The sequence below is a fragment of the Aspergillus brunneoviolaceus genome, assembly GCF_003184695.1.
Source record: "Aspergillus brunneoviolaceus CBS 621.78 unplaced genomic scaffold BO95scaffold_13, whole genome shotgun sequence".
In the NCBI taxonomy this organism is placed as follows: Eukaryota; Fungi; Ascomycota; class Eurotiomycetes; order Eurotiales; family Aspergillaceae; genus Aspergillus; species Aspergillus brunneoviolaceus.
In genome coordinates this window covers 461,684-486,678 of record NW_020290743.1, presented here as the reverse complement: position 1 = coordinate 486,678, position 24,995 = coordinate 461,684, and the positions used below count along the sequence as shown (strand labels likewise).

Here is a 24,995-nt window from a genome sequence, read left to right as displayed (position 1 = left end):
TCGTATTGCAGCCCTATCTTGAGATTGTGAAATCGGGTGGAAGAACGGTATCAAACGTTTGGCTGCAACAGCTCATTCTTAGGCTTTCTAAGCGATACCCGGCACCACGTGGTGCCGGGTTCCTCCGCGCAGGCCCCCGGGAGGGGGTGTACATTTCACGGAATGTGATGGCTATAGGCCTGTGTTTGAGTGCCCTCTTTGTACTCCATATGGCGCTGTTGCTGATCCGGAACCCGTTGTGTTTCATCGCACGCTGCCTGAGCATTTGCGCGAAGACGTATTGGATGTGGGGGTTGGTAATGTAGGGCAAGTGATTGAGTACTATGATAGCCCGGCCCGTCACAGACAATCTCCCCCCCCCCCCCCCTCCTCTCTCTTCAAGTGTTGATCTTTTGTTTACTTTCATTTATGGTCAGACTGTGCATGGAACCATTCGATGTAACGCGCACTGCTAGTTAGGAGCTTGACGTTGATACTTAGGCAATGAATGCATTTAAATCACGACCTCGATCCTTCAGTACGACCCAGTTAAGCCCGGCCACCACCGATATTGAATCAGAAGCCATCGTATGCCCCGCTCCCTTTTTCCCCTATGTAATGGTAATGGTAGCTCGTCCATAGTGGTGACATCTTCTGTCGGAGCATATGATGATGGGCTAGCCATACTGAACCCCGTCACCCCCCAACAGCCCTCCGCCGCAACCAACATGGCCAGCCATACGGCACCGCCGTAAAATGGGTCTCGAACCGCCACGGCGCATCCGGATTGACCCGCTCAATCTCAAAATCCCGGATGAGACAGGCCGCGACCTTGGAAATCTCGAAGTGCGCGAGGTTGCGACCGGGGCATTGGTTGTACCCTGCGCTCCACTGCCCGGACGATGCATGTCAGCAATACAAGCACGTTCTTCACAACTTTTCAAACAGATAGTCCGGGGAGCAGAGAAACACTCACGTGGATCAAAAACGGATCCATCTGTTTCACCCGATTCACATCGAGCCACCGTTCGGGGTTGAAATCATCACAGTCCGGGCCGAAGAATTCGGCGTTGCGGTGGTACACCCACGGGTTGATGCTTAAGACGGTCTGTACAGTCTCTGCCATTAGCCTCTCCGGTTTGCAAAGGGTATAGTGGACTGCACACACCCCCTCACTGAAATGCCTGTCCGCAATGGTGATTCCACCCGCAGGCACAACACGCGGAAGTCCAGTCCCGGTGGCTGGATGGTAGCGATATGTTTCCCGAATCTGGAACGCGATGGTCAGAATCCTACATATTTACACCCACTTACAGGACTCAAACTTACGCAAGCCTGGAGATAAGGCAGCTTGGTAGCCTCCGCGTACGAGACGATGGGACTCAGCTCGCCGCGCGCCTGCGCCTCGTCGAGCTCCTGGCGCAATTTGGCCAAGTACTGCGGATGACGGATCAAGTGGTAGACAAACGCCTGCAGGGTGGCACTGGTGGTATCGGCGCCGGCGCCGATATTAGCTACGCAGGCGCCCATAATCTCCGACTCGGCCATGCGTTCCGGGTGCTGCTGGCGAGTGGTCAGCCACCGCTCCATCATGTCGAGGCGTGGAGCCGCCGTGGAGGTTGGCGTAGTAGCAGGAGTCTTCGCCTGGCTCTGGCGTTGTCGGTGGGCGATGGCCGCCAGACAGGTGTCGAAAATGTGGGAGGTGGGCTGCAGGCCCAGACGGCTAAGCAGCGGGTTGCCTAGCGTGAGGTTGTGCAGCCAGACGTAATGGCCCATGACGGCGATGTAGAGGGCCAGCGCGCGGCTGTTGGCGATGGCGTGGCGGATGTCGGTGCCCGTCGCCAGGAAGTCGAACGGACTGGAGAAGGTCACCTCGCCGACCACGTCGAAGGCAAAGTAGTTGAACCATCGGTCGAACTCGACAGGCTGCCCGGAGGCGATCAAACGGTCCAACTGCTCTTCCAGCCGAACGAGGAGAGCGTCCACCTGTGGCTCGGATTTGATGATGTTGGACAACGCGTAGCCTGCTGCTATGTTCCGCGACTTGTGGATGTGGCGCTGGGGGTTCAACTCGGACATCTGGTTCACGTAGTGATAGTCGGGGAGACTGAAGATTGAATACCAGGAGCCCTAAGTGTTTTAGGCCGGGTTATGGGATGCAAGGCGCACAATCAGGGGCCTCATACGATGTAGGCTCGTCGTACCTTGGCAAGATTTGCTTGGAGCAGTAACCGTATGGCATCTGGGTGACAGACGCTAACTTCGTTCTCGGAAATGCGGACGAAGTGACCTGTGCGCAGGTCAGATTCATCTCTGCGTGGCAGATACGGGAGGTGAAATCTACCATGTTTGCGATGTAATCGAATCATTTCCAGCTCGGTGTGGCCCTTGATAAGCTGAAAGACCTGCCAAAGGCTGGACACGGAAGCTAGCCATGGCCCTGGGATGTCCCTCAGTGAAGTAAAATACCGCCGTTTGACAGCCAGGAGGACAAAACTGGTCAGGACGATGCTCGCCGAAGTGGAAAATGAGGCTAGCAGGTTGGCATGCAACCAGGACAGCAAGTCCGACGGCTGCATTCTGAGGTCTCTGATCCTGCGATCCGTTCTGTGCAGAATACAGGCAGGCCACGGTCGGTGGATTGGAGATGCTGGAAATTATGAGGGTGGATGCAAGCGCTGGCAGCGGCTGGTCGATGCTCACCCGACCCGCTCATCGGTGGGGTTTGAGGCCGGCATCTCCAATCGGTGGTGTGGGGCGGGGACACTAACAAGAAGGCCAATGCCGCCCAGCAACCCATGACTGGTCGAGCAAGTGAGCTAAACAAGAGCTAAGCTTGGCCAAGCTGTAAGCGAGATCAGGTGCAGTGGGGAGCAGTCGGTAGCCGAGAGAGATTGACTTCCTCCATTTGTGCGACGAAGTATATGAAGTGAACCTCACTTTGTCCTCAACAGAAGAAGAGGTGGAGGTGAGAGTGAGAGGACCGTGGCCTCAGGCTGCTCGTCTGACTACGAAACATTCACCTGTTATTTCTATCTCTCCTTAACCACTACTACTCTCTCGAACACCCCTCTACTCAGAGCCTAGCTATTCAACACGACTGAATTGTCATATCGTGACGGAGGCTTGGATTCTACGTCCTCACCAGGAGCATCGGTTGAGAGGGGGCTAGGGGGTGCTGCTCTTGCAACCCTGCCCAACTCATTTTCCTACCTACCGTGGTTGTTGCGTTTCTAATATCACAGTCGTTTCCAATGCCAAGGTACTCCTTGCTATTTTCCAATTGCGCTCTGTTCACAACACTTTGGCTGATTTCTTTGCCGCTGCGATTTGTCAACATAACGACCAACATATCAGCTAGCCTGGCAACTCGAGGGAGGAAGGTTGAAGATGAAATGAATACAATGAAGCAATCAAGCTTTCCCATCAGGATACTGTAGTTTTCGCGCAGCAATGCAGTTGAAGAAAACATGGAAGGTTGTCAGCACTGAGTAAATCGTCGTTGGTAACGGAGCACGTGACGGGAAACATACCTTCCCCGCACCAGTTCATGCTGGCAGACATCAGTGAAGTCTTTTCGCCTGAAACGTGAGATTCCTACAATTTCAGTGAAGTCTACAGAGACAGGTACCCTGCCTACCATATCCTACACAGATTGACACCCGAAGAAACCCATTTTTGCATTACTAAAATGTACATTACCCCCCAATAAACATGGCAGCCATCTGACCACCGGGCATCACACAAAAGAAAAGGTCTAATTGCACTTCCCCATCAGCCCGACCGTGCCAACTATGAAGCAAAATGCGGCGCATTGATGAACAACCCCATCAGACACCCACCCAGCGTCCCCGCAATGGGCAAGGTCAAGATCCACGCGGTCAACAACAGTCCCACCCGCTGCCAGTTCACCGCGCGCCATGTGCCGTTACACAGTCCGACGCCGACGGTGGCACCTGTGATGCACATCGAGGTCGAGACGGGCAGGGAGTACTGTGAGAAGACGAGAACGGTCAGAGCGGCGCCGAGTTCCATCGAGCAGCCGCGGCTGGGGGAGTGGTAGGTGATTTTGTTGCCCATGACTGTGACCCATTCCATTAGTACACGCTCGTGGGAGAAGGGATGCACTAGTAAAGAGATGAAACTTACCCTTCATGATGTTGTACCCGTAGGTGATCAAGCCAATGGAGATACACGCCGACAGCACCGCCAGCTGCCACACCGGAACTGGAGCCTTGGCTTTGGCGGCACTACCAGTGCTCCAGGCAGAGTAGATGACGGCCCAGGGTCCAACGGAGTTACCGATGTCGTTGGCACCGTGGGCGAAACTGGCCGTGCAGGCCGTCAGGACCTGGACGAAGGAGTAGGTGTGCTCGACCTCGTTGGGGTACTTGGTCGCGTGCGCGTAGACTCGTTGCATGCGGTCGCCCTCGGGAGTGCCGTTGATCCCACTCTGGGCGGCGTGGATGTCGTAGTGCATGCCGTACAGCAGTCCGCAGACGATCATGGCGGGGATGCGCTTGGCGAGAATGGCCATGTTGCGGAACTCGTAGAGCTGACCGGGACCCATCGGGTTGTCGCGGAGGGTGCGCATCGCCCAGCCCAGTGGGCCGCGTTTCTGCAGCAGGCGGGCGCGGAGACGGCTATCGGACTGGGCCATGAGCTCCTTGTAGGTGAGTTGCTGGGCTTCCGAGGCGACGAGCTCCTTCTCGCCGCTGGTGGAGGCCTTGTGGACGGCGTCCACGTCGGCGTCGGCGCCCTTGAGGGTCTCGGGCGAGCCGGGCGGGGAGGGGAACTCATCCTCTTGGATGACGGCGTAGTTGGGGACCTTGGCGGACTCAGCGTTGGGGTTGGCGGGTCGCTGCAGCAGCAGAGGTCCGTAGACGAACATCCACCACTTGACGCTGGGGTCCTTCTTGATGACACGGGCGTGGACGAAGGGGAGGAAGAAGATAGCCGACAGCACTGCGACCCCGGCACCGGTGCCCATGGTCACGGCCGCGATGTACCATCCAGGCTTCTTGCTCAGACCCAGACTGGGAGAACCCTTGTAGACGATGGAGAGGGTGCAGACGGTGGCGGCAATCAGGAACCAAAGGGGAGAGGTGTAGACCGACCAGGGGACGGGGTTCTTGCGCATGTGCACGACCACCTTGATGAGCATGAAGATGATGGAGCCAAAGCAACCGGAGATGATGGGAGCCATGCCCAGACCCGCCAGGATGGCGCCCATTCCCTTGCCGTCGTTCCACCCCCATTGTACCTGGGAGGCGCCGACCGTGGCGACACCGACACCAGCGACCGCGGAGATGAGCGAGTAGGTGGAGGAGACGTGGGCGGAGTGTCGCGTGCACCACATCACCCAAGAGGAGGCAGCGGCCAGGGCGCAGGTGAAAGCCAGCATCTGCACCCCCGCGTTTCCCTGGAAGGCGGAGTTGGGGATGATTCCGTTCTTGATGGTATCGGCGGTACGGGCTCCGACACAGATGGCGCCCAGCATCTCAAAGACGGTTCCGAAGATCATGGCTTGACGGTAGGAGACGGAGCGGGAGGAGACACTCGTGGCCCAGGAGTTCGCAACATCGTCTGCAGGGTAAGAACGAGCGGGGTCAGAAATGGAGACCATAGCACGGAGAGGATTTCCGGCAACTTACTGGCACCGTTGTTGTAGGCATCCAGCATGGCAAAGAGAGTGCCGATGGCAAAGATGTAGTCATATTGATGCAGCGTCATCGTGGCTGGAGAAGCTGGGATGATGTCGCGTGAGGGGATGGCGGCTGCTGCAGGAGAGGAGGAGGCGTGAAGAGAGGAAGGAAAGAAGTAGGAGGCAGAAGGGAAGGAAAGGTGAGTCTTATGTAGCCATGGCTGAAATGGCTGACTGGCTGACTGAGAGGCCAGGCTGAAGATGGGCTTACCAGGATGAATGTTGGTGGTGGTGGTGGTGGTGGTTGATGAATTGTGTAGACTACGTACAGTATGGGACAGTGGCATCTGACAGTGGCGTGTGTTTGACCAGTTGGAACCAGTTGAACCAGCAACTTCCCTTCCGCACGTTCCTGGCCGGCCAACGCTGATTCGAGCAGGAGATTAAGCTGCGGTCGAGGGTTGCTTCATCCACGGTTCAACCCCCCAGAACCTCTTGGCACAGGGCTTGGCGGTGTTCGGAGGCTGGCTTGGCAGCTCTTGGCGCCCAGCGGAGCATCAGGGCCAATCACAGCCCGCGCATGGTCCACGTGGGGTCGATTCAAATCCGGGGAGAAGCCAATCATCAATGCGGTTGTCTCCATGTTCGAGTCCTCAGGTAGTATACGGCTTATCGCTTCGTATCACAACCAGGATCCCTTCTGCTGTGCCCGTGCTTGCTCACCACGGTACCTCATCACCACCACCACCACCTCCTCCTCCTCCTCCTCCACAATTCCCAGTAGGAACTCATCTCGGCTAGACTCCCCTTTCAGGCAGCGCATAGTGCAGCTGAGCCCTGAGACTCTCGACCTGAGCACGTGAGGTGGAGTCCCCCTTTCCCACGTGCATGTCCTCTGTCCAATCTGACTGGTCTTCGGCGGTTGCCTCCAGGTGAGACGTTCATGCATCACGATGGAGCTGAGTTCCGGGCGTGGCGACGACCGATCTGGATCAGGGTTTCATCTGCATCACGGCGTCTGCCGAGAAACAGACCATGCAATCATCACTGGTAGTCCGTCCACTCCCATTCCTGCCATCGTGCGTTCGGCCGTCGCTGCTCCGCGTGGGCGACTCACCTCCTGCCTTGCCATGCAGGTGCTGTTGCCCTACGCGAGTGGCAAGACGCCCATCCACAGCTCGGGGGAAACCACCTCCCAGGTTAGCGGCATCCTGCACCGTTGCCTCCTTCCAGACTGGTCTGATACCCCCTGGGTGTGGCCACGGTGAAAACATGGTCTCAATGCCCGCATGCCTCAGCAACATGAGACATAAGGTGGCAGCTGTGGGGGGCGTAGCTCCTCACCCACCACAATTACCTTCTGCCACTCTCGCCAGTGGCAAGCTCTCGCACATCGGATGAAACCTTCGATGATTGAGACCACGGCCAGTCGACATCCTGCCTTGGTCGGTTAGCCTTGTTGCCTTAGGGCCGGCGTTCCCGCCTCGCTTGTGCAGCCCTGCCTTGCCTCTGGCGACAGACGGAAAGTTCTTGAAGCTCAATCCTCTCAGCGATCGGTTCACTTCCCTCTTTTAGTCCGTCTCTGGTAGCCATGGAGATGGGTAGGACTGTCTACATGGTGGAAGTTCGAGCAATAAGTCTGCATCCAACCAGTAAGTATATGACTTTCCTACCTCACAACAAGGCGGTATGCTGGTTCCCCTGGCCATCGACTGTCACAGAACCCCGGCTGCCTTCCCATTGTACCACATCACCACGATAACACATCAGAGAGAAAATTGGAGATTCGAGCAAGGATTCTAATCCAAGCCAGTAAGTTTGGCACTGCCTCCGACGCAACAAGACGGTGTGTTAACGTACCTGGTCATCTACCGCACAGATCCCCTCCCATCCTCTCCCCACCTTCCGCTTCATCAACCCACCAAGACAGTACAGCAGACACAGACACAGTCACAGCGACGAAGATCTATTACTATTATAAGTCTATCGAGAACACCGCATATGTACACATCCACTCCGCCCCTTCCCACCTCCGGCAGACCCCTTAGTTCACGGGGATGTTGCGCTCCAGATACCCGCTCCAGGTGGGCAGGCTACGCTTCCAGGGAGTCTGCGAGGACAGCTGCAGATCCTCGATGGCACTGGCGTACTTGATGAGGGTCGCCTCGGAGAAGGCAGTACCGAACAAGGCCAATCCATAGGGCATGTGCGAGTCCTCGTTGATACCGGCAGGCAGGGTGACCACGGGATAACCCGCCTGGGCGGCGATCTCGACGGAGGGGGCAAAGTCCGGCGGGGCCAGGAGAGCGGTGATGTTGCGGCCCTGGTAGCGCAGCGCCGCATCAATGCCCTCCTCGCGACTGGTGCGTTGACAGTACGCCAGCGCCTGCCAGTAGGTCTCGTTCATCACACCCTTGGTCGCCAGCGACGCCAGGAAGCCATCCTGTCCGGAGGCAAAGGCCGGGTTCACCCCGGGCAGGCCACCCTCGCTACCGGCGTTATCGATGTTGTACTGGACGATGTCCTCCAGCGAGCGGATGTTGGTGTTGTTCAGCTCGGCGAGATAATCCTTGATGTTGTTGTAGAAGTCGACCTTGACGTAGGAGTACTCGGACTGGTTGGGGTAGCCCCGGGAGGTGCCGTAGTCCCAGTTCCAGCCCTCGGGGTCGACGATCTCCTTGTAATGGGGGAGCTCGGTGCCGTTGATGATGGTCGCACCCGCCGACTCGATCAGCGCCAGCAGCTCCATCAGCTGGGCGTTCTGGGCGGCGTCGTTGTACTGCCAGAACGACATCCACGGCAGACCGAACACGGCGCCCTTCAGGGCCGACTTGTCCGTCAGGAACTGGGCGTACCCGCCGGTGGGGGTCTTGCCCTTTTGCGCGGCGGTCTGGTTGTCGCGGGGATCGACGCCGTAGATGGCGTCCAGGGCGTAGGTGGCGTCGCGCACGGTCTTGCCGAAGGTGCCGACCGTGTCCTGGTGCAGGGACTCGGGGATCACGCCCGCACGCGAGGTGAGGCCGACGGTGGGCTTGATGCCGACGATGTTGTTGCGCTCCGCCGGGTTGATGACTGCACTCCGTTAGCGACCAACCCTAGGATGGGTGTGATGCACAACATACCACTGCCATCAGTCTCCGTACCCAGCGCGAAAGGCACCTGGTTGGTGGAGATGGACACGCCGGAGCCAGAACTGCTACCACCAGGATTGACGGTGAAGTTATACGCGTTGCGGCACTGGCCACCACGGCCCGAGTACCCCTCGGAGTAGTCGTTGGAGCGCATGTCCGCCCACTCACTGAGCGTCGCCTTACCCAGCAGGACAGCCCCAGCCTCGCGCAGACGGTGCACGACGTGCGAGTCACGGGGCACGACGGAGCCCACGAGGGCCCAACTACCGGCGGTGGTCTCCATCTTGTCCTTACTGGCGATGTTGTCCTTGACCAAGAAGGGGATTCCGTGCAAGGGGCCGCGCACTGTGCCCGCCTCCCGCTCCGCGTCCAGCGCCTCGGCGATGCTCACCGCATCGGGGTTCAGCTGCATAACCGCACTGCACATCGACCACCCTTTAGCCCTGTTCTATCCCTGCCATGCTTTGATTGATTTCTGGAAAACACTCACTTGACATAAGGCTGAACCTGGTAGATGCGCTCGAGATAACACTGGAGCAGCTGCACCCCCGTGAGATTCTTGGCCTCCAGCTCGGCCTGGATCTCGTCGATGCTGGCCTCCTCGAGCTTGAAGCCATGGCAGAGACGCATGGGGAAGAGATCGGAGCCATTGGTGCCCAGCTTGGGGAAGTCATAGGGGTAGGGCTGCAAATCCAGCTGCTGGGTGACCAGGCTGTCGTTCTGCGCCGACGAGGCGGCGGCCACCACGGCCAAGCCGACGGCCAGGAGTCGCGACGCGATGGAAGGCATTTCCGGGGAGATGACGTGGGAGCGAAACAGTGAAAATCAAAGAAACCGAACGAGAAAGGTAGGATTATGAGTAAATCGTCGATTGATGGGGCTTGGGCCGAAACGGCGACCGACGATCGGGGGGATCGGGGAGATCGGGGGGGGGGGGGGGGATACAGCGATACCGCTGGATGCAAGGGGCAAGTCTCAGGAGCAGGAAACAAATTCCCTGGTCGGGTACAATTAATCATTTATACTTTGTCGACATGAGACAATTAATCTCGTTCAAGTTTCGACAAGGAGACTAGCCGATGAGGCCACCGCGGACGGCCACCGGGTGGAGCATCGGCCGAAGCTTGATCAAGCTGGCTGTCGAGACGCCGGCGGATCTTCGGCACCGTCAGAAGTACGAGTAGGTCAGGATGCAGGAGGGAGTCGAATTGAATGGGCAGGACTAACTAATTGTGTCGGTTGGCTCCGAATTGCCGTGAGATGCAGTCTATCTTCTCGAAGCCCGCCCGAAGCTTCTCCCCCCTGAGAAGATGCAAGAATGATCATTAATTAATCAAATCAACGGTTTCCCTGTAGCCGAGGAGATCCGAAAGAGTAATTTCCACGTAATCTGAGTTCTGACTCCCCAGCGGTAAGCTCCACTGCGGCCCAGTTCACAGAAGAAAGGGAAAACCGTTCCATGGATTCCCTCGTCCGTGTCCTGCCAGGCTGCTCGTTTATCGCGTTTAAGGTAATCGATCGCTTGTTGCACTCCCGGGCACGTCATCAAGACAGAAAATGCGCCATAAATAAAGAAAAGAAAAAGAAAATCATGCGACCGAGAGAAAATATTTTTTTTATTTTTTAAGAACAACCACCAAGACTGTGAAGAACCCACGAACCTGGTCGGATGGTTCGGTCGGCTGTTTTCCCACATGGCAGGATCGGCTAGTGAGAGAACTAACCAGCACTAACACATCGTGTGCTGCTCGCCTAGCCCATAGCCCTAGGCTAATGCACTTTTATCGCTCCCAGGATGCAAAACAGACTGGACTAGACTGCCTAGTTCGCCTCCGGGTGGACTCGTCCATCAGACCATGGTTCGCATCCGCATTCCTCCTAGTTCAGGGAGAACAACTCAAGGTGCTCATCTCCCCCGAAATTCTGGTTCGTCGGAGCATGCAAGATCTGGCCCAGTCTGCCCATTACTTCTTCACTTCGTCTTTTCTCTCTCCCGTCCCCATCCTGACTCACAAAACGACTCCATCCCCGTAACTCCGGTGGTCCCTGGCAAGCCTGCCTGCAGCAACATGGCCAACATCCCTGCTGCCATTGAAGCGGCCGATGCTGCGGGTCGCATCCCCGCGGGGATCAGCCTGGAATACCTCGCCCAGTCGCGCGATCGCCCGGCCAAGATCGCCATCATCTTCGTCTGCGCCTTGACCACGCTCGTGGTCATCGCGAGATGCTACGCCCGCATCTTCTTTCTGAAGCGGTTTGGCATGGACGACTCCCTGGCCGTCTTCACCCTGGTAATTCTCTCTGCGGTTACGGGTAGGGAAAGCCTACACTGACTGACTGCTGGCAGCTGCTGTACATCACCGTGGTCGTGCTGTCCATGGTCCTCATTGATCTGGGCAGCGGCCGTCATATCGAGTACATCGAGTACGTCCTCTCCTTGTCCCAGGTCAAGGAGACAGAAGTCCTGGACTTCGTCATGCACATCTTGTATACGACCGCGCTGTTCATCTGCCGCCTGTCCGGTCTGGCCTTCTACCATCGGTTGGCAGCGCGACACGACAAACTGTCCCTGGCCATCAAGCTTGCCTCCATCTTCCTCGTGCTCGCCTTCCTCACCCAGTTCTTCCTGCTGCTCTTCCACTGCTTACCGATCACGGGGCTCTGGCCGTATGAATGGCAAGCCGGGGCGAGCAAGTTCAAATGTCTGAGCTGGGGCGACGTCTACTCGGTCAATTCGGGGCTATCCTTAGTCTGCGATCTGATCATGTTGGTTCTGCCGTCCATGTTGATCTACATGCTGCATGTGTCGCGGCAACGGAAATTCCAGCTGTCACTGATCATGTTCCCGGGTGTTCTGTGAGTCCCCTGCCTAACAATGACTTTTCTTTTACCCCCCATTCCCAAGCTGACCAGACCATTCCGGCAGAGTCCTTGCCATCTCCTGCGCGCGCATCTACCTGGTGGCGGTGGGCCAATGGTCGTCGGACGGCAGCTGGGCGTACGACCCGATGCTGGCGGTCGAGACCTCCGAGATCGGAAGCACGCTGATTGCCCTCTCCATCCCCGCCCTGAAGTCGCTCTTCGGCTCCTACTTCAACCACCTCAAGGCCTCCTCCTCCGGCGGCGCCACCTCCTCCAACAAGCGATCCAGTCGGTTCCACCGCGGCTACGGCCGGACCTGGGAGGGGCATGTGGAGTTGAATAGTCTGGGCCAGGCCGCGGCCGAGGCGGGGTCGTATCACGTCGACGTGCAGACGGGCAAGGGGGCGATCGCCACCCCGGAGTCGACCTCGCTGGGTGGGCCACGCACGGGGAACGACAGCTCCTCAGAGGACCTGCTGTCGCCGCAGAATGCGAAGCATGCCGGTCGCGCGGCCGGCAAGGGGCAGGTGATCATCCAGGAGACGGTGACGGTGATCGAGAGCGGGAATGCCAATGCTGGACGGAGCTCCTAGGCTGCATTTGAGGCTTGTCTCACGGATCCATGATGCAAAGCGCATCGCCAAGGACTAGGTGCGGAAGACCACACTTTGTAAGGCGTCCAGCGCGAGAATGAGGTCATTATACGGCCAAGGGGACTGGCGCTCACTCCAGCCTCCCTTCTCATGCCACTCCAGGCAGGGCATACAGACGTTCGACACTATCGAGAGTAGCAAGCAGCCATCTCGAAACCAGCAGCACACCAGCCGCCGGAGCAACATCACCCGGCCAGGTCTCGTTTGCTGAGTCGGAACCAGACTTGCGACCGGGTAATTGAATTTGAGTGGGATGATTGCGGTCGGAACCACCGGCGGGCCTAGACCTCCCATTGACCGTGGTACGTGGTATACATCCGGGCATGGGAGCTTCATCAATTTTCAGCGGGGCAATTCGCAGTCGACAGTCTGGGGCTACCCGATCGCTGTGCAGGCTTTCTGGAGATCGGCTTGCGCCTCAGGCGATGTGATATCCTCCAGTCTATGGCCACTTGGTGCAGCCTAGATGTAGATTTTAGGTCTCTTATGGATTTATTCGAGCCATGACGCGTGGTAGCTCGAAACCCGCATGTAAAGTTCCCTCCTTCGTACAGTACATAGTAATTGACACAAAGAACCCTTTAGATAGAAGCGAGGAAAGAGGGTTAGGAAAGAATGGGGAATACTGGACTCGGGGCTATCCGGTCGGAAGCATCCGTTGTGGCAATGCCGGGTAGGACCGACCTGCCCTTCGCTTGGACATACTTCGACAATACTTCGGCTAGAATACATGAAAAAAATCCACTGGGCTTTGATTATAGAAATCAAATCAGTAAATTCTGATGTCATTATGATAACTACACATGACTCTCGTAGGACAGTGGTGTAGTACAGATTTCAGCAGACGAAATCAGTCTATGATTTACTCATACATATATTTTGATCCTTACCGGGATTGCCTTTTGCTCGGGGAACATTCATCAAGTTGCTGCTACTACTTTTATGTACATCTGTACATCTATATATACTGAAGCCTTGTACATTCTCCCGTTAGCGCTGGCCCTAATCATTAGCTGACTTCAAGATCAACGAACCAAATAAATAATTTAACAGTGAGTAATAGTACTCTTATTCTCCTAGTTGCAAAAGATGGGCCTGTTCCCACCGGGGCGGGGCGATGCGCAGTTTTCCCAACATGGTTTAGTGCCACCAGCGCTTATCTATTCCGAGGCCTGATCGCGGCATCGACCTTATCATCTTCGGTTTTTCCGCTTCAACACCGGAGGACGGAGTACTTGGTGTACGAAACTGAGTATAGTGCACTACTCACAACGGGCTTAGGTTTGTTTGTTGCGACATATTTTGGAGGAGGGAACGTAGTTTGCTGCACTTGGGTGCCATAGACTAATTTGTTGCGATTGCAACGGTCAGCCTTTCTCCTCTTTTACCTCCTAACGCTGGAATTTACGCCGCAAGAATCTTCATAACAGCTGTGAAGGGAGGCCTCCATGTAAAGGGGGAAGAACAAGAAGCTCAATGTTCCTTGGCCGCGACGTCAAAAGAGATGCACATGTCATGTGACCGTGGCACACGTGACCCCGGGTCCCAGCCTTGCTTAGGCGCCTGGAGCTTCTCTCCTTCCACAACTATCCACATCACATGAAACTTCTTTGTCATGAGCTCTTTGAGGTCGTCTCTTCCTCGCTTCTCTTCCTTACTGCGCAAGAGACCGTTCTTCATACCTTCTCACGGGCCACCTTTACCGCCGGGCATATTGGTTGATGAAGAGATCTCGCCATTCTACAATTCGAAGGGCTTCTACCCAGCTAAGCCTGGGGAAGTACTCGCTGATCGCTACCATATTGTCGTCAAAGTCGGCTGGGGCGTGTCTTCAACCGTATGGCTCGCGCTTGATCTACAACGGTAGCAGGCCTTGACTGATAGCTGTTTGATTCGAAGCCCTCTCGGTCTCTGACAAAGCATACAGCCATATCGAAGAGCCGGAGACCATCGTGGCACTGAAGATCGCCAATAACAATGCGCACTATGCCGGTCATGAGCGCGAGGTTGAAGAGCATATTTCCACCGCAGACCCCTCACATCGCGGTCGCTCACTAATCCGCACATTGCTCAACTCCTTTCAGGTCCAAGGCCCGGAAGGATCTCACTCATGTCTTGTGTACCCGCCTCTGAGGGAGCCCCTTTCGAGGTATCAGCAGCACTTCGTTGATGGGAGGATGCCACTGCCCCTTATCAAATCTTACATCCGTACCCTGCTCTCGGGGCTTGATTATCTCCACCAGGAATGCAGGGTAGTCCATACAGGTAGGTTACATTGGTCCTACTGAGCCAAGCCGTTTAGATCTAAAGCTTGAGAACATCATGGTCTCCTCCGAGGATCCGACCGTGCTCGCTGATTTCATAGAGTCTCAGCTTGCAAGGCCAATGGCGTCCAAGATTGACTCGACAGGACGGCCAGTGTACCAATCCCGTAACGATTTCGGCCCACTCAAAAGCCTCAAGAGTATTCCCCAGCTTGTCGACTTTGGCCTGGCCACCCGACTGGCGGAAGAAGATGACTGGGGCATCTGGCCAATTCAGCCAGACCACTACCGAGCGCCAGAGGTGATCCTGGGTATTGGATGGCAAATGCCTGCCGATATTTGGAATTTGGGTGTTCTGGTACATCTCGTCACTCCTCAAGGATGTTATTACTGTTGCTTTTACTGATACCAGATTCAGTTGTGGGATCTTGTCGGAGGTAGGGAGCTGTTTCAGCATATCCACGATCAACACGGTCGCTATGATGCAAAACTGCACATCGCGCAAATGATAGCCTTACTTGGTCCCCCGCCTCCCGAAATCTTGCAGAGGTATCAATCCATGCGCGAGTTTTCGTTACCGGGACATGTCCGACGAGAAGACGGCAGGGTATGCGAGACCGCGGAAGAGTACTTTTGTGGGCCGTTCTTTGACAATTATGGTAGGATTCTAGGATTTGTCATTCCGGCAACATAGAGGATTATCTGACTCGTGATCAATGGGCATTCTAGGTCGCTTTCTCTACGAGGATCTGATTCCCGACCGGCATCCCGGCGATACGGTTTCCTTCTTCCAAGGAGAGGAGAGAGAGGCGTTTCTGGATCTCGTCGGGCAAATGCTTCTCTGGAATCATAATTACCGACGACTGGCAGGCGAACTGGCGGGGCATCCTTTTCTTCAACCGCAGAATTGAGCCATCAGTCTGATTGTTTTTATCAGAGTTTGCATTAAGCTTCAAAGATAGGAGACATGAATAAAGCAGGAAGGCAACGCAGAAATACAACAGACGTGGTTACTGGATCGATGTGCGTTGCATAGCGAGACTGATCCCCTTCTTCCACTGCACACGTGCGTGGTGCTTTCAGTGAGTTCCATCTTCGCCTGACTCCGTCCAGTCGAAACCTTCGTTGCGCACATAGGCCAACATCTGAATGGCTTCGGTTTGACCCCGAGCTTGGGAGAGGTCCAGCACCTCCGAATTCGGAGCCAATGTCGGGAGATTTGACTCCAGCTGCAAGTCTGGCGCGTCGTATTTCCAGAACTTCACCTTGGTACCGATAGCCGTGGCTGCTAGGAATCTGCGGGAGACGTTCGCATTGCTGGTCGGCCGACGGCCATCTAAAATCCCTTGCCTGGAGGAAAATAGGTTGCGCAGAGCGCGTTCCAGAGAAAAAAGACTGGGGCTTCGCCAGAATTGGGTTTTATTGCGGTCAGAGCACTGTAAATACCGAGGTTCCGGGGAATGGGGCCCATGCGGCCCCTGCTGGTGGTATGTCCGCCATGGCTGAAATGGTATGGTATGATGGTTTCTTTTTATGAAAACATGCATTGAACAGCAAGAGTCAGAATGCTGAAGCGACCACGGGGGAGGCTTGACCTTTATCCTTGCCATGGGGCGTGCACATCTGCTTCCAGTTTGGCTCATATGCAGCCACAAACAACTGCACCCAATGGTTGGGATGGTGGGCGCAGAAAGGTATCTTTGCGCGCACTAATTCAAGTTATTTTTAGCCCTTGTATGCGTGATGATGATTCAGACGCAATTTAGGGACACCATCTCTGACCTTCGATACATCTAAGGCTAATATAAATGAGGGGGATCACATGACCTCACTGCACTTCTCTCAGCTTTGCCTTGTCCCTTGTTTCCACCTCCTCTCATCCATCTCTTCATTTCTTCATCTTTTCATCTCTTCATCCGTTTATCCATCCATCCATCCATCCATAATACTCTATGACTCGAACAATCCCAAATCACTACTGTCCGATATGTGGCATTCTAATTGCCCGTTCACTGGTCATGCCTGGCACCGTGCCAACCGATCTGGAATGGTACCGGCAGGTCCGTGTGATTCAGCTTCGCGGTGATACATTAGATGATCAATGGCTAGTCACCCAACTCGCCACTGTGAGCGGCGTAGGATATGTCAGTCATTCCAGTCGAATCCATGCCCCCTCGCACCATGATTGCTGTTTCAGCGACGACGGGGTTGGCAGCCTGATGTCGTACATCCGATTCCGCGACCCAGCGTCAGGTACCTGGTCATTCGACGTGCATGAATTATGCTGGCAGATTCTACTGCAGAGAGTCCCGGAGGGCCGATCCGACCTCACCAGATTTTCCACTCTTCTTTTCCAGATGCTGTTTTGTACCACATGGGGTAAGCAAAGATACCTTCGTCCTGGTCATGACTTCGGTGGCGCAGCCCAATTTCAAAACCCGATGGGGGTTATGTTTTGCGATATGATCGACCAAGGACTTGATTATCTCTCGGCTTGTCCTTCACAGTTCCGCAATCTGGCAGAGATTCTATCGTGTGCCACCCCGGACACTCAATTCTGCCCTCAACGATCCACACATAGAGCCCGGAGGCCGTCTTCACGCGATGACATATTCTCCCCACTTTCAGTCGAGGTTCTAATTATGATTGTGTCTCTCCTCCCTTCACCCGATATTCAGCACTTGCGATTGGCGTCAAGAAGTCTCGCATCCGCGACTGATCCGTCATCGCTGCCTCAGTCTTTCTGGCGCACCAGGTTTCTGGCAGATGGCGAGATGGGATTTGCTTGGCCCGCTGACTCGACGGGTTATCTCAACTGGCGTGACGCTTACTTTACGCTGAAGCATGTTTTGAGCGATACCTCCGGCTCCAGCTTTGCGCAGGCCAGAAACCGGCGGCGAATATGGAGACTTGCTGGTATCAATGCGGCTCTGCTTTCTCAGTTCTTGGATGGAACCGACCTTTGTGGCGGTATCTGTACCGAGGATGCAGGTCTGTCTCATAGCCCCAATACAACTCCTGAAAATGGGACACACGGCAAAATGCTCAGCGCCCAAGTGTCGGAGGACTCTCACCGGCTACTTTCTGTAGGAAGTCTGAGGCTCCACGATAGGACCGTCATTTTACCTTTGGACGACTTCACTGTCAAGACCATTCGTGTTTATGTGATTGACTTTAACTTGCAGTGTTTCATCTCCGGTCTGGAATTCGAACTTCTGCACCTTTCTACTCAAGCGTATTCCAACATCGCTCTGGGATTTGCGCCACCCAATGCCGGCCATCTAATTCACATTGCCCCGTCCGTTTGTGTCACAGGATTTGAACTGGAAGTCAGTTCGCGAGGCATCACCAATCTAAGAGTGCTCGTTGAAGGAAGCGACCACGGTGCATGTCCGCCGCAGTGGGTGCGAGATCAAGAGACGGACCGGGCCGATATCGCGTTGGGAAAGCTGGACTTCGGCGCTCCGAAAGCACGACGAATCCGACTGGTCGCTCAGTTTGATGTAAGTTTAACTGCCGCATCGTCCATGTGTCTACTGATTGGTGGCACCCAAGGCATTCAAAATGATCGCCTTGGGATTTACCGAAGCCAGTGACACCGTTTCGGAAGTCGACAACAGTTTCACACTCCAACCAATGTGGACGCCCACCTATCCAAGAAAAGCCGTATCTCTCGTTTCCTGAACTGCAGCCAGCATTGCAAGGGTACAACCGTATGCTGAATATTGATTTCGCGGGTGGCAACGGGGAGAAGCTTCCGCAACTGACAAGGATAGTGACCCATATCCTCAATGACTCGGCACCCATTGTAGGATTCACCTTCTATTTCGACGACCGGACCTCTACCCACTTCGGTCGACAGGGCTTGATGGAAGTATCTTTGTTGATTGATGGACCCGGTGGGGAGTATGTCACAGGTGTCACAGTCGCGAAGTCCACCAAGGATAGCCGGATCCTGTTACTTCGGGTACTCGCATCTCTTCGTTCGGCATGCCACTGAGACTGACGTGAATTCAGATGCGCACAAACCTTGGAAAGGAGCTTATCACGGGTTGGGACGAGCTGAGCCGCTCTGAAGTATCGGATTACCGGCTAAAACTGCATTTGTTTGACTCTCGCTCGAATCCTCTCATCAAACGTAAGGAAATGACTGTCGAGGCGATGCAAGCGCCCATCGGGCAGCGCATTACTGGATTCATTGCCACCCTTGAAGTAAGCCCAACACCCAAGGAATGACGAAGCTGTCCACTGAGACATGTTCAGGCATCAAACAACTCGTTTCGTGCTTTCGGATTACAGTGTCAGAGAACCCCGCCGCCGTATGAAACGCGGGTCACGGACGCGGCCTTGCCGTACCCCGTTTCAACTGCCGCACGCTCAGCTTCCCCTCTAGGCTCATATATTATCAGAGAAAGATCCAATTTTTGTAGAGCCTTTACATCTGCGAGCTTAAAATCGGTCAAGTGTATAAGATTCTCGAGCGGAAACCTCGAGCGCCCGCGGCTCGACAATGAAGTTTCCGGATTATGGTTTGAGTACTTCGAATCTCCTCATTCAATCGTCGGTCAGTGGATCTCTGAGTCTGTGTCGGTCACCCTTGAGCCCGGAGAGACGATCACAGGAATCACAATATGGCTGTCGAATGGTTGCAAGGCCTTGAGCCAGGAGTTCTTCATGGGCCGAGTCGTTCGCATCATGATAACTACTCCCCTTCAGACTGTGGTGTATCCGGAGGGACCTCCGCTATCAGCCAAGGAGCATACTATCTTACGGTTTGAAGAAAGCTACCTCGAAGAAATGGTGAGCCCGCTCTCCCGCCTCTGCTTTGCAATCCGTAGTTCTAATTCAAGTTAATGTATACCCCTCACAGTCGTGCTTTGTCTGGGTATTCAACGGCGCGTGGGACTTTCCACGGGTAATCCAAAATCTCAAATCGCCGAGTCAGAAGATGGTTTTCTGGGACCCGGGCCATACCCTCGAGGAACGGCCCTGGGCGACTCCCCAAAGCGCACTCTGGGCGGGAGGTAATGGAACGAATGGCCTGGTCTCCATAGCTGGGTATCACGGCTTGAATAAGGAGGATTACATCACTGGCCTGAGGTTCACATATAAGTCCGGTGCTGTTCAGGATATAGGCGATGTGGCCGCTGGACAGGCCCTTCGCTCTGTGCGACTTTCTCCGGACGAAAATATCCAACGGATGTCCTTGATTAAGGACTGGACGGGCCTCCTGCAAGTTACTGTTAGTGATACGGCAGCCAGGCGTGGCGCTTCTTTCCCTTTTGCCCATTTCTCACCCAGGAGGATATGGAAATCATACTGACATGGAGGATCAGTTCGATTGCATGAAACGGGGTGACAAGACAAAGACCCGGCGCGCCGTTATCTCCACGCCGTCCGCGAAGAGGAATTTACCCTCTATGACGGGGAGAACAGATCACGAGGATGTCGACTTTCTTCAACGCAGGTACACATCGCATTACCGCCGTACAGCGGGAGATGCGCAGAACGGGGAAGGAAGTTTGCCTGAGGGAGAGGCTATTGGGCTGTGGGGGTTCAAAATGCTGGATGACAAGTTGTTTGTTGGGGTCGTGATATTACAGGGGTCTGGGCCCCGTACTAAAATTACCAGTCGCTCGCGCTTCAAGTGACAGTAAAAGAACGAGGGGCTTCAAGATGGTTTGGCGATAATGATCGGCATACATTGCTTTATTTGAATAATATTTCCGGCTCATCTAGAACGTGTGTTGCACGAGCAGCCCTGTGCAGGTTGTTAAAATGATAGTGTCACATGTTAAGATTCGAGGAATCGTTTCTAGAGCAGCGAGTGAGTTGAAGCACAAGAGACTTGGAAACCCTAGTGAACCTTGAGACTGAGTTACATGGGTGAGAAAGTAAAGAAAACGGAAGCAATAAAGCAAGAGCAAGAAGTTGCTCACCCACACCCTCATATGCCAGCGTCGATCCGTCTATTTGGAAATGTTCGCCATCAAAACACACTTATTAGGGTAGAGCAATCTTTTAGATGCGATGTTCTGATCTCATTGTCCTTTATTCGCTTCTCGATGGCAAGTGGTAGGCAGTGGTACCGTGAGGTTGGCGGCTATAACAGCAGGTATGAGGGTCGAAATACGCGGGATGAACACTTGATGACAGCCACCTATCTCTGCACTATCATGCTCCAACATGCTGCTCAGCGAACATCTTTTTGAAAACAGGTTCAAGCCCCATTGTGGGTATACAATGCCCAGGACATTGGACTGTCATAATACTGCCGTCTGATTCTAAGTGTTGCATCATGAACCGCCTCTGCTACCGCACGATTCGGATCAACCAGAGTAGTAGCCAGCCGCCTGATCAGCGCCTCATAGAAAAACGCCGCCATGTACACGCAGACCTGATCGTTTGCTGGCCATAAGGAGCCGATGACATGCGGAAAGCCTGCAATCAAGAACCCAGTAGTCACATGTATTCCCTCATCGCGCAGCTTCTCGGCGCGATTCTCCGCGGTGGAACAGGCAGACAAATACGCAATCCAGGCACAAGACGTCGCTTGATCAAGGAGCTGAGAGACGGTTAGTTTGTCCACCACGAAGCCCGAACCACTCCTCTTCTTCAGAAGCATATGACTCTCAGCCGGGTCCTCGGGATCCGAGTGTCCGTGACAGGCAAAATGTACCAGCTGGCACGCCGATATTTGAGCAAGAATCTCGTCGGCAGAAGGCTCAGCCATATGCTTTACATGCATGGCGTGTTTGACAGTATCGATAATAGCTTTGGCCTCCCGGCGGACCCCATGGAGTGTGCCATGACCCGGGGTATCCGCCATCGTGGCGATCAACAGAGACGGGCTGTCCTCGGGCTGGACGGGTGCCTGGGCCGCCCTTCGCTGAGCGTTGCGCCGGGAATTTTGAAGAGTCTTGATCGTTGGGGTATATGAAGATATGACGCGGTCGAGACAATTCTCGTTTGCCGTGTTCTCATCCTGAGGACCGGTGGTGTAGTCCCCGGCGGCGTGGAAGGGGAGTCCACTCGCCGCACCCACGCCAATCCACCAGACTCGGCTTTTCTGACGAGAAGAGATGCTGTTATGCGACGCGAGCAGCTCAAGGATTGGCTTTACACAAGTGTACCAGAGCCATGACAGGAGATCCACATCTTGCGCCTCTGGCGGCAGATCACTCTCTAGATCTCTGGGCCCTGACTTCCAAGTGCACCGCATTCGCAATAATTGATGACGAAACTGCGGTACAGAATGGCTGATCATGCTATCGAGCGGTAAATGTTTGATCCAATCCGGGGTGATCAGAATAGCATCGGATGACACGCAGGTTACGTTCACCACAACAATCGGCCCCTCGCGGGAAGAGTCGATAATATCCGGAAGTGTTACCGGCTGCAGGAAGTTCTCAAAGCCCATCCTCTCACGGATGCGACTCTCGCACTGTTGCAGAAGTTGGAATGCACCACGACGGTTGTTAGTCGGCTGCGGCTCATCCACATGGATATCACGCAAGGCCTTCTCCCGAAGCATGTTATATTCCAGGGCAAGATCCTCATGCACCTTGTGCAAGTTCGACAGGTCTCTTCGAAGGTCAATCAAATCGCCAATCAGAATACCTCGGCTGATCTCAACTTTCAGAAGTGCTTCTGTCAGAGATCCACTCCGAAGTAATGCGACGCAGGTGTGACCAGCGAGACCGGACAGGCTTTGCAGATTGTAAGTCTTGTCATCATGCTTCAGGTCGCGGCTGCTGATAAGAGGTATCAGCGGAAATATGATTTCTTCTGCGAGTCTTCTAGCCGCTGTCCAGTTTAGGTGGTGTATTGCGTGATGCATGACGCATGAAGCACCTCGTACACGATCTATAGGCAGGGCTTGATCAGATTCATAGCATCGCTGGAAACTCCGCAGTCCACGACGGTAGGCTGTAGTATCGTTCGTGCGAGAGGCCTTCGCGAGCCAGAGGTTTCCCATTATCAACCGATTTGAGCTCGTATCGTCAACATTCAGACCAAAGAAGGCCTCCATTGAGTCGATTGCTTTGTCAAGGTCGGCGATATCGTGGGTCAACCCATAGAGATCCTTATATAGTCCACCAAGCGCACATAAAATCTGTTTCTTGTAGCGTGGAGTGAGACCATCATACGAATGAGCGCGTATATTCTCTACTTCCTCGATAGAGGCTCGCAGAGCCTGTGTCTGGTCAGTCCGGTCTGGATCTTCTGTTGCCATCCACACCGCCCTTTGTACGATGAACCCTATTTGTTCGGCGCTACCACTGATCGCGGCATCTATTGCTGATTTTGTCAGCTCCTGTGCCTTGTCGTAATCCTCGCGTCGTCCCTGACGATGCCACCTCGCCATGAATGAATTAGCCGTGTGCCACCTTATTATCGAATCGTTCTTTGACACCTCCAACGAGAGGGATTCTTCTGCCCTGGCGATTGCGAGATCTATGTCCCTGCTATGCCCCGTTTGAAGGTATCGTCGATAGTATTGTTCAAAAAGGTTATGAAGGAGCTGCAGATATATTGTTGAATTGACCTCCGCGAGGGCAATAGCTCGCTCCGCATTATCGATATGAGTGTCCACCTTTTCACCTATCGCCAGCTCGGCAGGAATGTACGCCATATGCTTCTCTTCCAAGCCACTTGTCATGATTTGAACAAGGAAATCCTCCTTTGGAACTATGTGGCGAACCTCTTTGAAGATATCCCGGGCGTTTTGCAAGTCGTCTGTGTTCCCGGTCTCATCGTACCGCGTGATATAGAAAGCACCAAATCCCAATAAGAAGACGAAATTACTATGCCCTCCAAGAGCCTCGATTGACTCGATTTCGGTGATGATCAGGTCGAGGTCTGTGCTTTGCTTGGCTCGTCCATATCGTATTTGCAGGTTCATAATCAGGAACATCCGATACGCGAGCTGCTCTGGCTTAGCTTGGACTGCCAATTGGGAGTATTCGATTGCTTTGTTGAGACTTTCCTCCTCCTCTTGACTTGTGGCGGGTTGTCGTGCCTCGTACGCAAATGCAATACTTCTCAAGACACTTGCCCTTCCAGGGTCATTATCCGGCAGTCTCGACAGTTCTTCCTTCTTGCGGAGGATTCGTTCGGTGGCTGTATCTGACTTCTGGTGTCTGGATCTCCCGCTCTTTGGATCCATACAAGTCCACCAATTCTTGTCAGCATTCATAGAGGCGATAAAGGCATCCCTGGTCTGCACTGCTGCATTTCCGAGGGCCAATAGCGCTTGTTCCTGGATGAATTGTTGAATAGTTTTGAGTTTAGCATGAGGCCTTGGCGTGATACTTGTGGGTGTTGCAATCCTAGTTTTCTGTCCACCCACATTTAGTTCTGACTTTTCACACCCCGAAGAGTTTTTATACACACCTCGCAACTTTCCCCATGATCTGACATCAGAACCGGAGCCGATACCGTTATTTGAGCTTCTTTGACCTCATTTCTCCACCCTGGAAACTTTGATGATTCGTTAGCAGTTCTCCTGGTGCTTGGGACTACTGCATGAGCATACCCGCACTCTTGCCCAGATCACCAGCCGATCGCCTTCCTCGATGAGGTCCAGAAAGTGCTCGGCGCTCTTCTCATCTTCGTTCCCGCCTCGCTTCCAGGTCGCGACTTGTTGCTGCCATTGGGATTGAAGATTATTCTTCACCAGGGTCGTGCTGATATCTCCACTCGACTGGGCATGGCCCATGGGCAGATTCTTGAAGTATAGCCCTTGCTCCTGAATCCACTCGCCAAATTCCTCTGGACTCGATCGGACGTAGGCCGGGTCACTCAAGTCGTGGAACAAGTTGGGATCGGGTTCTTCGGCCCAGGCGCCTAAAATCGAGACTTCGAACCAGGACCAGAGCCCATTCTGGGGGTTCCCATATCCCTGGTCGTGGCTGGTAATATCGAAGTGGATGGCAGAGACCTTGGCGGGGAGTGGGCGAGAAGCGAGGTATAACGCGGTCCACTGATGAGGGACCGAACTCGACCGATCAGGCGGGGGGAGACTCACCACTTCGTTCCTGCCACCCCAGAGTGCGAGGCCTTTCAGCCTGGGGGTAGTAGTCATCTTGAATCGGGTTTCTGTGTTATGCGGATGATGAGCGAAGGAGATGATACACGAAGAGGCGATAAGGCTGGCGTACGCAGTGTGATGGAACAACTGGAGGCCTGACTCGGTCAGGCGGATACGCTTGATACTAGATTGACAAATGAGATCAGGCAGCTAACGTGTGGCTGGGACGCAGCGTTGACGAACTGATTGGTCAGGGATGATCTTCGAACAGAAAGAGATATCACTTATTTCTACCTGTTTGATCTTTCTAGGCAGGCCTTGGCGCTGGCACTGCCACGTCATCCCATCTACTACATATTTGCTTTTACCCTGAGATATCGCTATATACATCAACCCTGTGTAGCATAGTATGACTGCTTTTGAGTATCA

At 54.4% G+C, this 24,995-nt stretch overlaps 9 protein-coding genes across 9 annotated transcripts; 4 read left to right on the top strand and 5 right to left on the bottom strand.

The window, feature by feature from the left end:
• Nucleotides 1-562: 562 nt before the first annotated feature.
• BO95DRAFT_490077 (cytochrome P450) lies at nucleotides 563-2,613 on the bottom strand. Its single transcript, XM_025590600.1, has 6 exons — nucleotides 2,324-2,613; nucleotides 2,184-2,269; nucleotides 1,309-2,109; nucleotides 1,148-1,249; nucleotides 956-1,087; nucleotides 563-870 (listed from the first exon to the last, which is right to left on the bottom strand). The coding sequence occupies exons 1-6, from the start codon at nucleotides 2,556-2,558 to the stop codon at nucleotides 676-678; spliced, it is 1,551 nt and encodes a 516-aa protein (XP_025445242.1). The 5' UTR covers nucleotides 2,559-2,613; the 3' UTR covers nucleotides 563-675.
• A 1,027-nt stretch (nucleotides 2,614-3,640) lies between these two features.
• On the bottom strand, nucleotides 3,641-5,924 carry BO95DRAFT_440186 (phosphate transporter). The gene is made up of 3 exons (XM_025585900.1): nucleotides 5,634-5,924; nucleotides 4,129-5,565; nucleotides 3,641-4,061 (listed from the first exon to the last, which is right to left on the bottom strand). The coding sequence occupies exons 1-3, from the start codon at nucleotides 5,710-5,712 to the stop codon at nucleotides 3,772-3,774; spliced, it is 1,806 nt and encodes a 601-aa protein (XP_025445241.1). The 5' UTR covers nucleotides 5,713-5,924; the 3' UTR covers nucleotides 3,641-3,771.
• Nucleotides 5,925-6,576: 652 nt separating this feature from the next.
• Nucleotides 6,577-7,327, top strand: BO95DRAFT_512195 (uncharacterized protein). The gene has a single exon (XM_025591501.1). It carries the CDS (start codon nucleotides 6,659-6,661, stop codon nucleotides 7,022-7,024), a length of 366 nt encoding a protein of 121 aa, XP_025445240.1. The 5' UTR covers nucleotides 6,577-6,658; the 3' UTR covers nucleotides 7,025-7,327.
• Nucleotides 7,328-7,550: 223 nt separating this feature from the next.
• On the bottom strand, nucleotides 7,551-9,683 carry BO95DRAFT_440184 (amidase family protein). The gene is made up of 3 exons (XM_025585899.1): nucleotides 9,245-9,683; nucleotides 8,746-9,173; nucleotides 7,551-8,695 (listed from the first exon to the last, which is right to left on the bottom strand). The coding sequence occupies exons 1-3, from the start codon at nucleotides 9,541-9,543 to the stop codon at nucleotides 7,668-7,670; spliced, it is 1,755 nt and encodes a 584-aa protein (XP_025445239.1). The 5' UTR covers nucleotides 9,544-9,683; the 3' UTR covers nucleotides 7,551-7,667.
• A 1,140-nt stretch (nucleotides 9,684-10,823) lies between these two features.
• On the top strand, nucleotides 10,824-12,209 carry BO95DRAFT_450962 (uncharacterized protein; the record flags this gene model as incomplete). The annotated part of the gene is made up of 3 exons (XM_025588053.1): nucleotides 10,824-11,045; nucleotides 11,102-11,610; nucleotides 11,681-12,209. The coding sequence occupies 3 exons, from the start codon at nucleotides 10,824-10,826 to the stop codon at nucleotides 12,207-12,209; spliced, it is 1,260 nt and encodes a 419-aa protein (XP_025445238.1).
• Nucleotides 12,210-13,884: 1,675 nt separating this feature from the next.
• Nucleotides 13,885-15,444, top strand: BO95DRAFT_490067 (putative protein kinase; the record flags this gene model as incomplete). The annotated part of the gene is made up of 5 exons (XM_025590599.1): nucleotides 13,885-14,132; nucleotides 14,197-14,534; nucleotides 14,572-14,891; nucleotides 14,952-15,192; nucleotides 15,263-15,444. 5 exons carry the CDS (start codon nucleotides 13,885-13,887, stop codon nucleotides 15,442-15,444), a joined length of 1,329 nt encoding a protein of 442 aa, XP_025445237.1.
• On the bottom strand, nucleotides 15,421-16,331 carry BO95DRAFT_45168 (uncharacterized protein). The gene has a single exon (XM_025588098.1). It carries the CDS (start codon nucleotides 16,174-16,176, stop codon nucleotides 15,613-15,615), a length of 564 nt encoding a protein of 187 aa, XP_025445236.1. The 5' UTR covers nucleotides 16,177-16,331; the 3' UTR covers nucleotides 15,421-15,612.
• Nucleotides 16,332-16,485: 154 nt separating this feature from the next.
• Nucleotides 16,486-20,184, top strand: BO95DRAFT_356208 (uncharacterized protein; the record flags this gene model as incomplete). Its single annotated transcript, XM_025582290.1, has 6 exons — nucleotides 16,486-18,040; nucleotides 18,229-18,500; nucleotides 18,551-18,745; nucleotides 18,797-19,333; nucleotides 19,404-19,775; nucleotides 19,870-20,184. The coding sequence occupies 6 exons, from the start codon at nucleotides 16,486-16,488 to the stop codon at nucleotides 20,182-20,184; spliced, it is 3,246 nt and encodes a 1,081-aa protein (XP_025445235.1).
• Nucleotides 20,185-20,321: 137 nt separating this feature from the next.
• Nucleotides 20,322-24,765, bottom strand: BO95DRAFT_407889 (CHAT domain-containing protein). The gene is made up of 3 exons (XM_025584088.1): nucleotides 24,072-24,765; nucleotides 23,930-24,016; nucleotides 20,322-23,873 (listed from the first exon to the last, which is right to left on the bottom strand). Exons 1-3 carry the CDS (start codon nucleotides 24,618-24,620, stop codon nucleotides 20,754-20,756), a joined length of 3,756 nt encoding a protein of 1,251 aa, XP_025445234.1. The 5' UTR covers nucleotides 24,621-24,765; the 3' UTR covers nucleotides 20,322-20,753.
• Nucleotides 24,766-24,995: the final 230 nt, after the last annotated feature.

Coding starts and splice junctions, on each gene's coding strand:
- BO95DRAFT_490077 (XM_025590600.1), bottom strand. CDS start 2,558: ATGCAGCCGTCGGACTTGCTGTCCTGGTTGCATGCCAACCTGCTAGCC. Junction 2,110..2,183: donor TCCAAGCAAATCTTGCCAAG/GTACGACGAGCC, acceptor TAAAACACTTAG/GGCTCCTGGTATTCAATCTT. Junction 871..955: donor TGGATCCGTTTTTGATCCAC/GTGAGTGTTTCT, acceptor TCGTCCGGGCAG/TGGAGCGCAGGGTACAACCA.
- BO95DRAFT_440186 (XM_025585900.1), bottom strand. CDS start 5,712: ATGACGCTGCATCAATATGACTACATCTTTGCCATCGGCACTCTCTTT. Junction 5,566..5,633: donor TGCCTACAACAACGGTGCCA/GTAAGTTGCCGG, acceptor CTTACCCTGCAG/ACGATGTTGCGAACTCCTGG. Junction 4,062..4,128: donor CGGGTACAACATCATGAAGG/GTAAGTTTCATC, acceptor AATGGGTCACAG/TCATGGGCAACAAAATCACC.
- BO95DRAFT_512195 (XM_025591501.1), top strand. CDS start 6,659: ATGCAATCATCACTGGTAGTCCGTCCACTCCCATTCCTGCCATCGTGC.
- BO95DRAFT_440184 (XM_025585899.1), bottom strand. CDS start 9,543: ATGCCTTCCATCGCGTCGCGACTCCTGGCCGTCGGCTTGGCCGTGGTG. Junction 9,174..9,244: donor CAGGTTCAGCCTTATGTCAA/GTGAGTGTTTTC, acceptor GTCGATGTGCAG/TGCGGTTATGCAGCTGAACC. Junction 8,696..8,745: donor TACGGAGACTGATGGCAGTG/GTATGTTGTGCA, acceptor AACGGAGTGCAG/TCATCAACCCGGCGGAGCGC.
- BO95DRAFT_45168 (XM_025588098.1), bottom strand. CDS start 16,176: ATGAGCCAAACTGGAAGCAGATGTGCACGCCCCATGGCAAGGATAAAG.
- BO95DRAFT_407889 (XM_025584088.1), bottom strand. CDS start 24,620: ATGACTACTACCCCCAGGCTGAAAGGCCTCGCACTCTGGGGTGGCAGG. Junction 24,017..24,071: donor TGATCTGGGCAAGAGTGCGG/GTATGCTCATGC, acceptor GAATCATCAAAG/TTTCCAGGGTGGAGAAATGA. Junction 23,874..23,929: donor ATCATGGGGAAAGTTGCGAG/GTGTGTATAAAA, acceptor GTGGGTGGACAG/AAAACTAGGATTGCAACACC.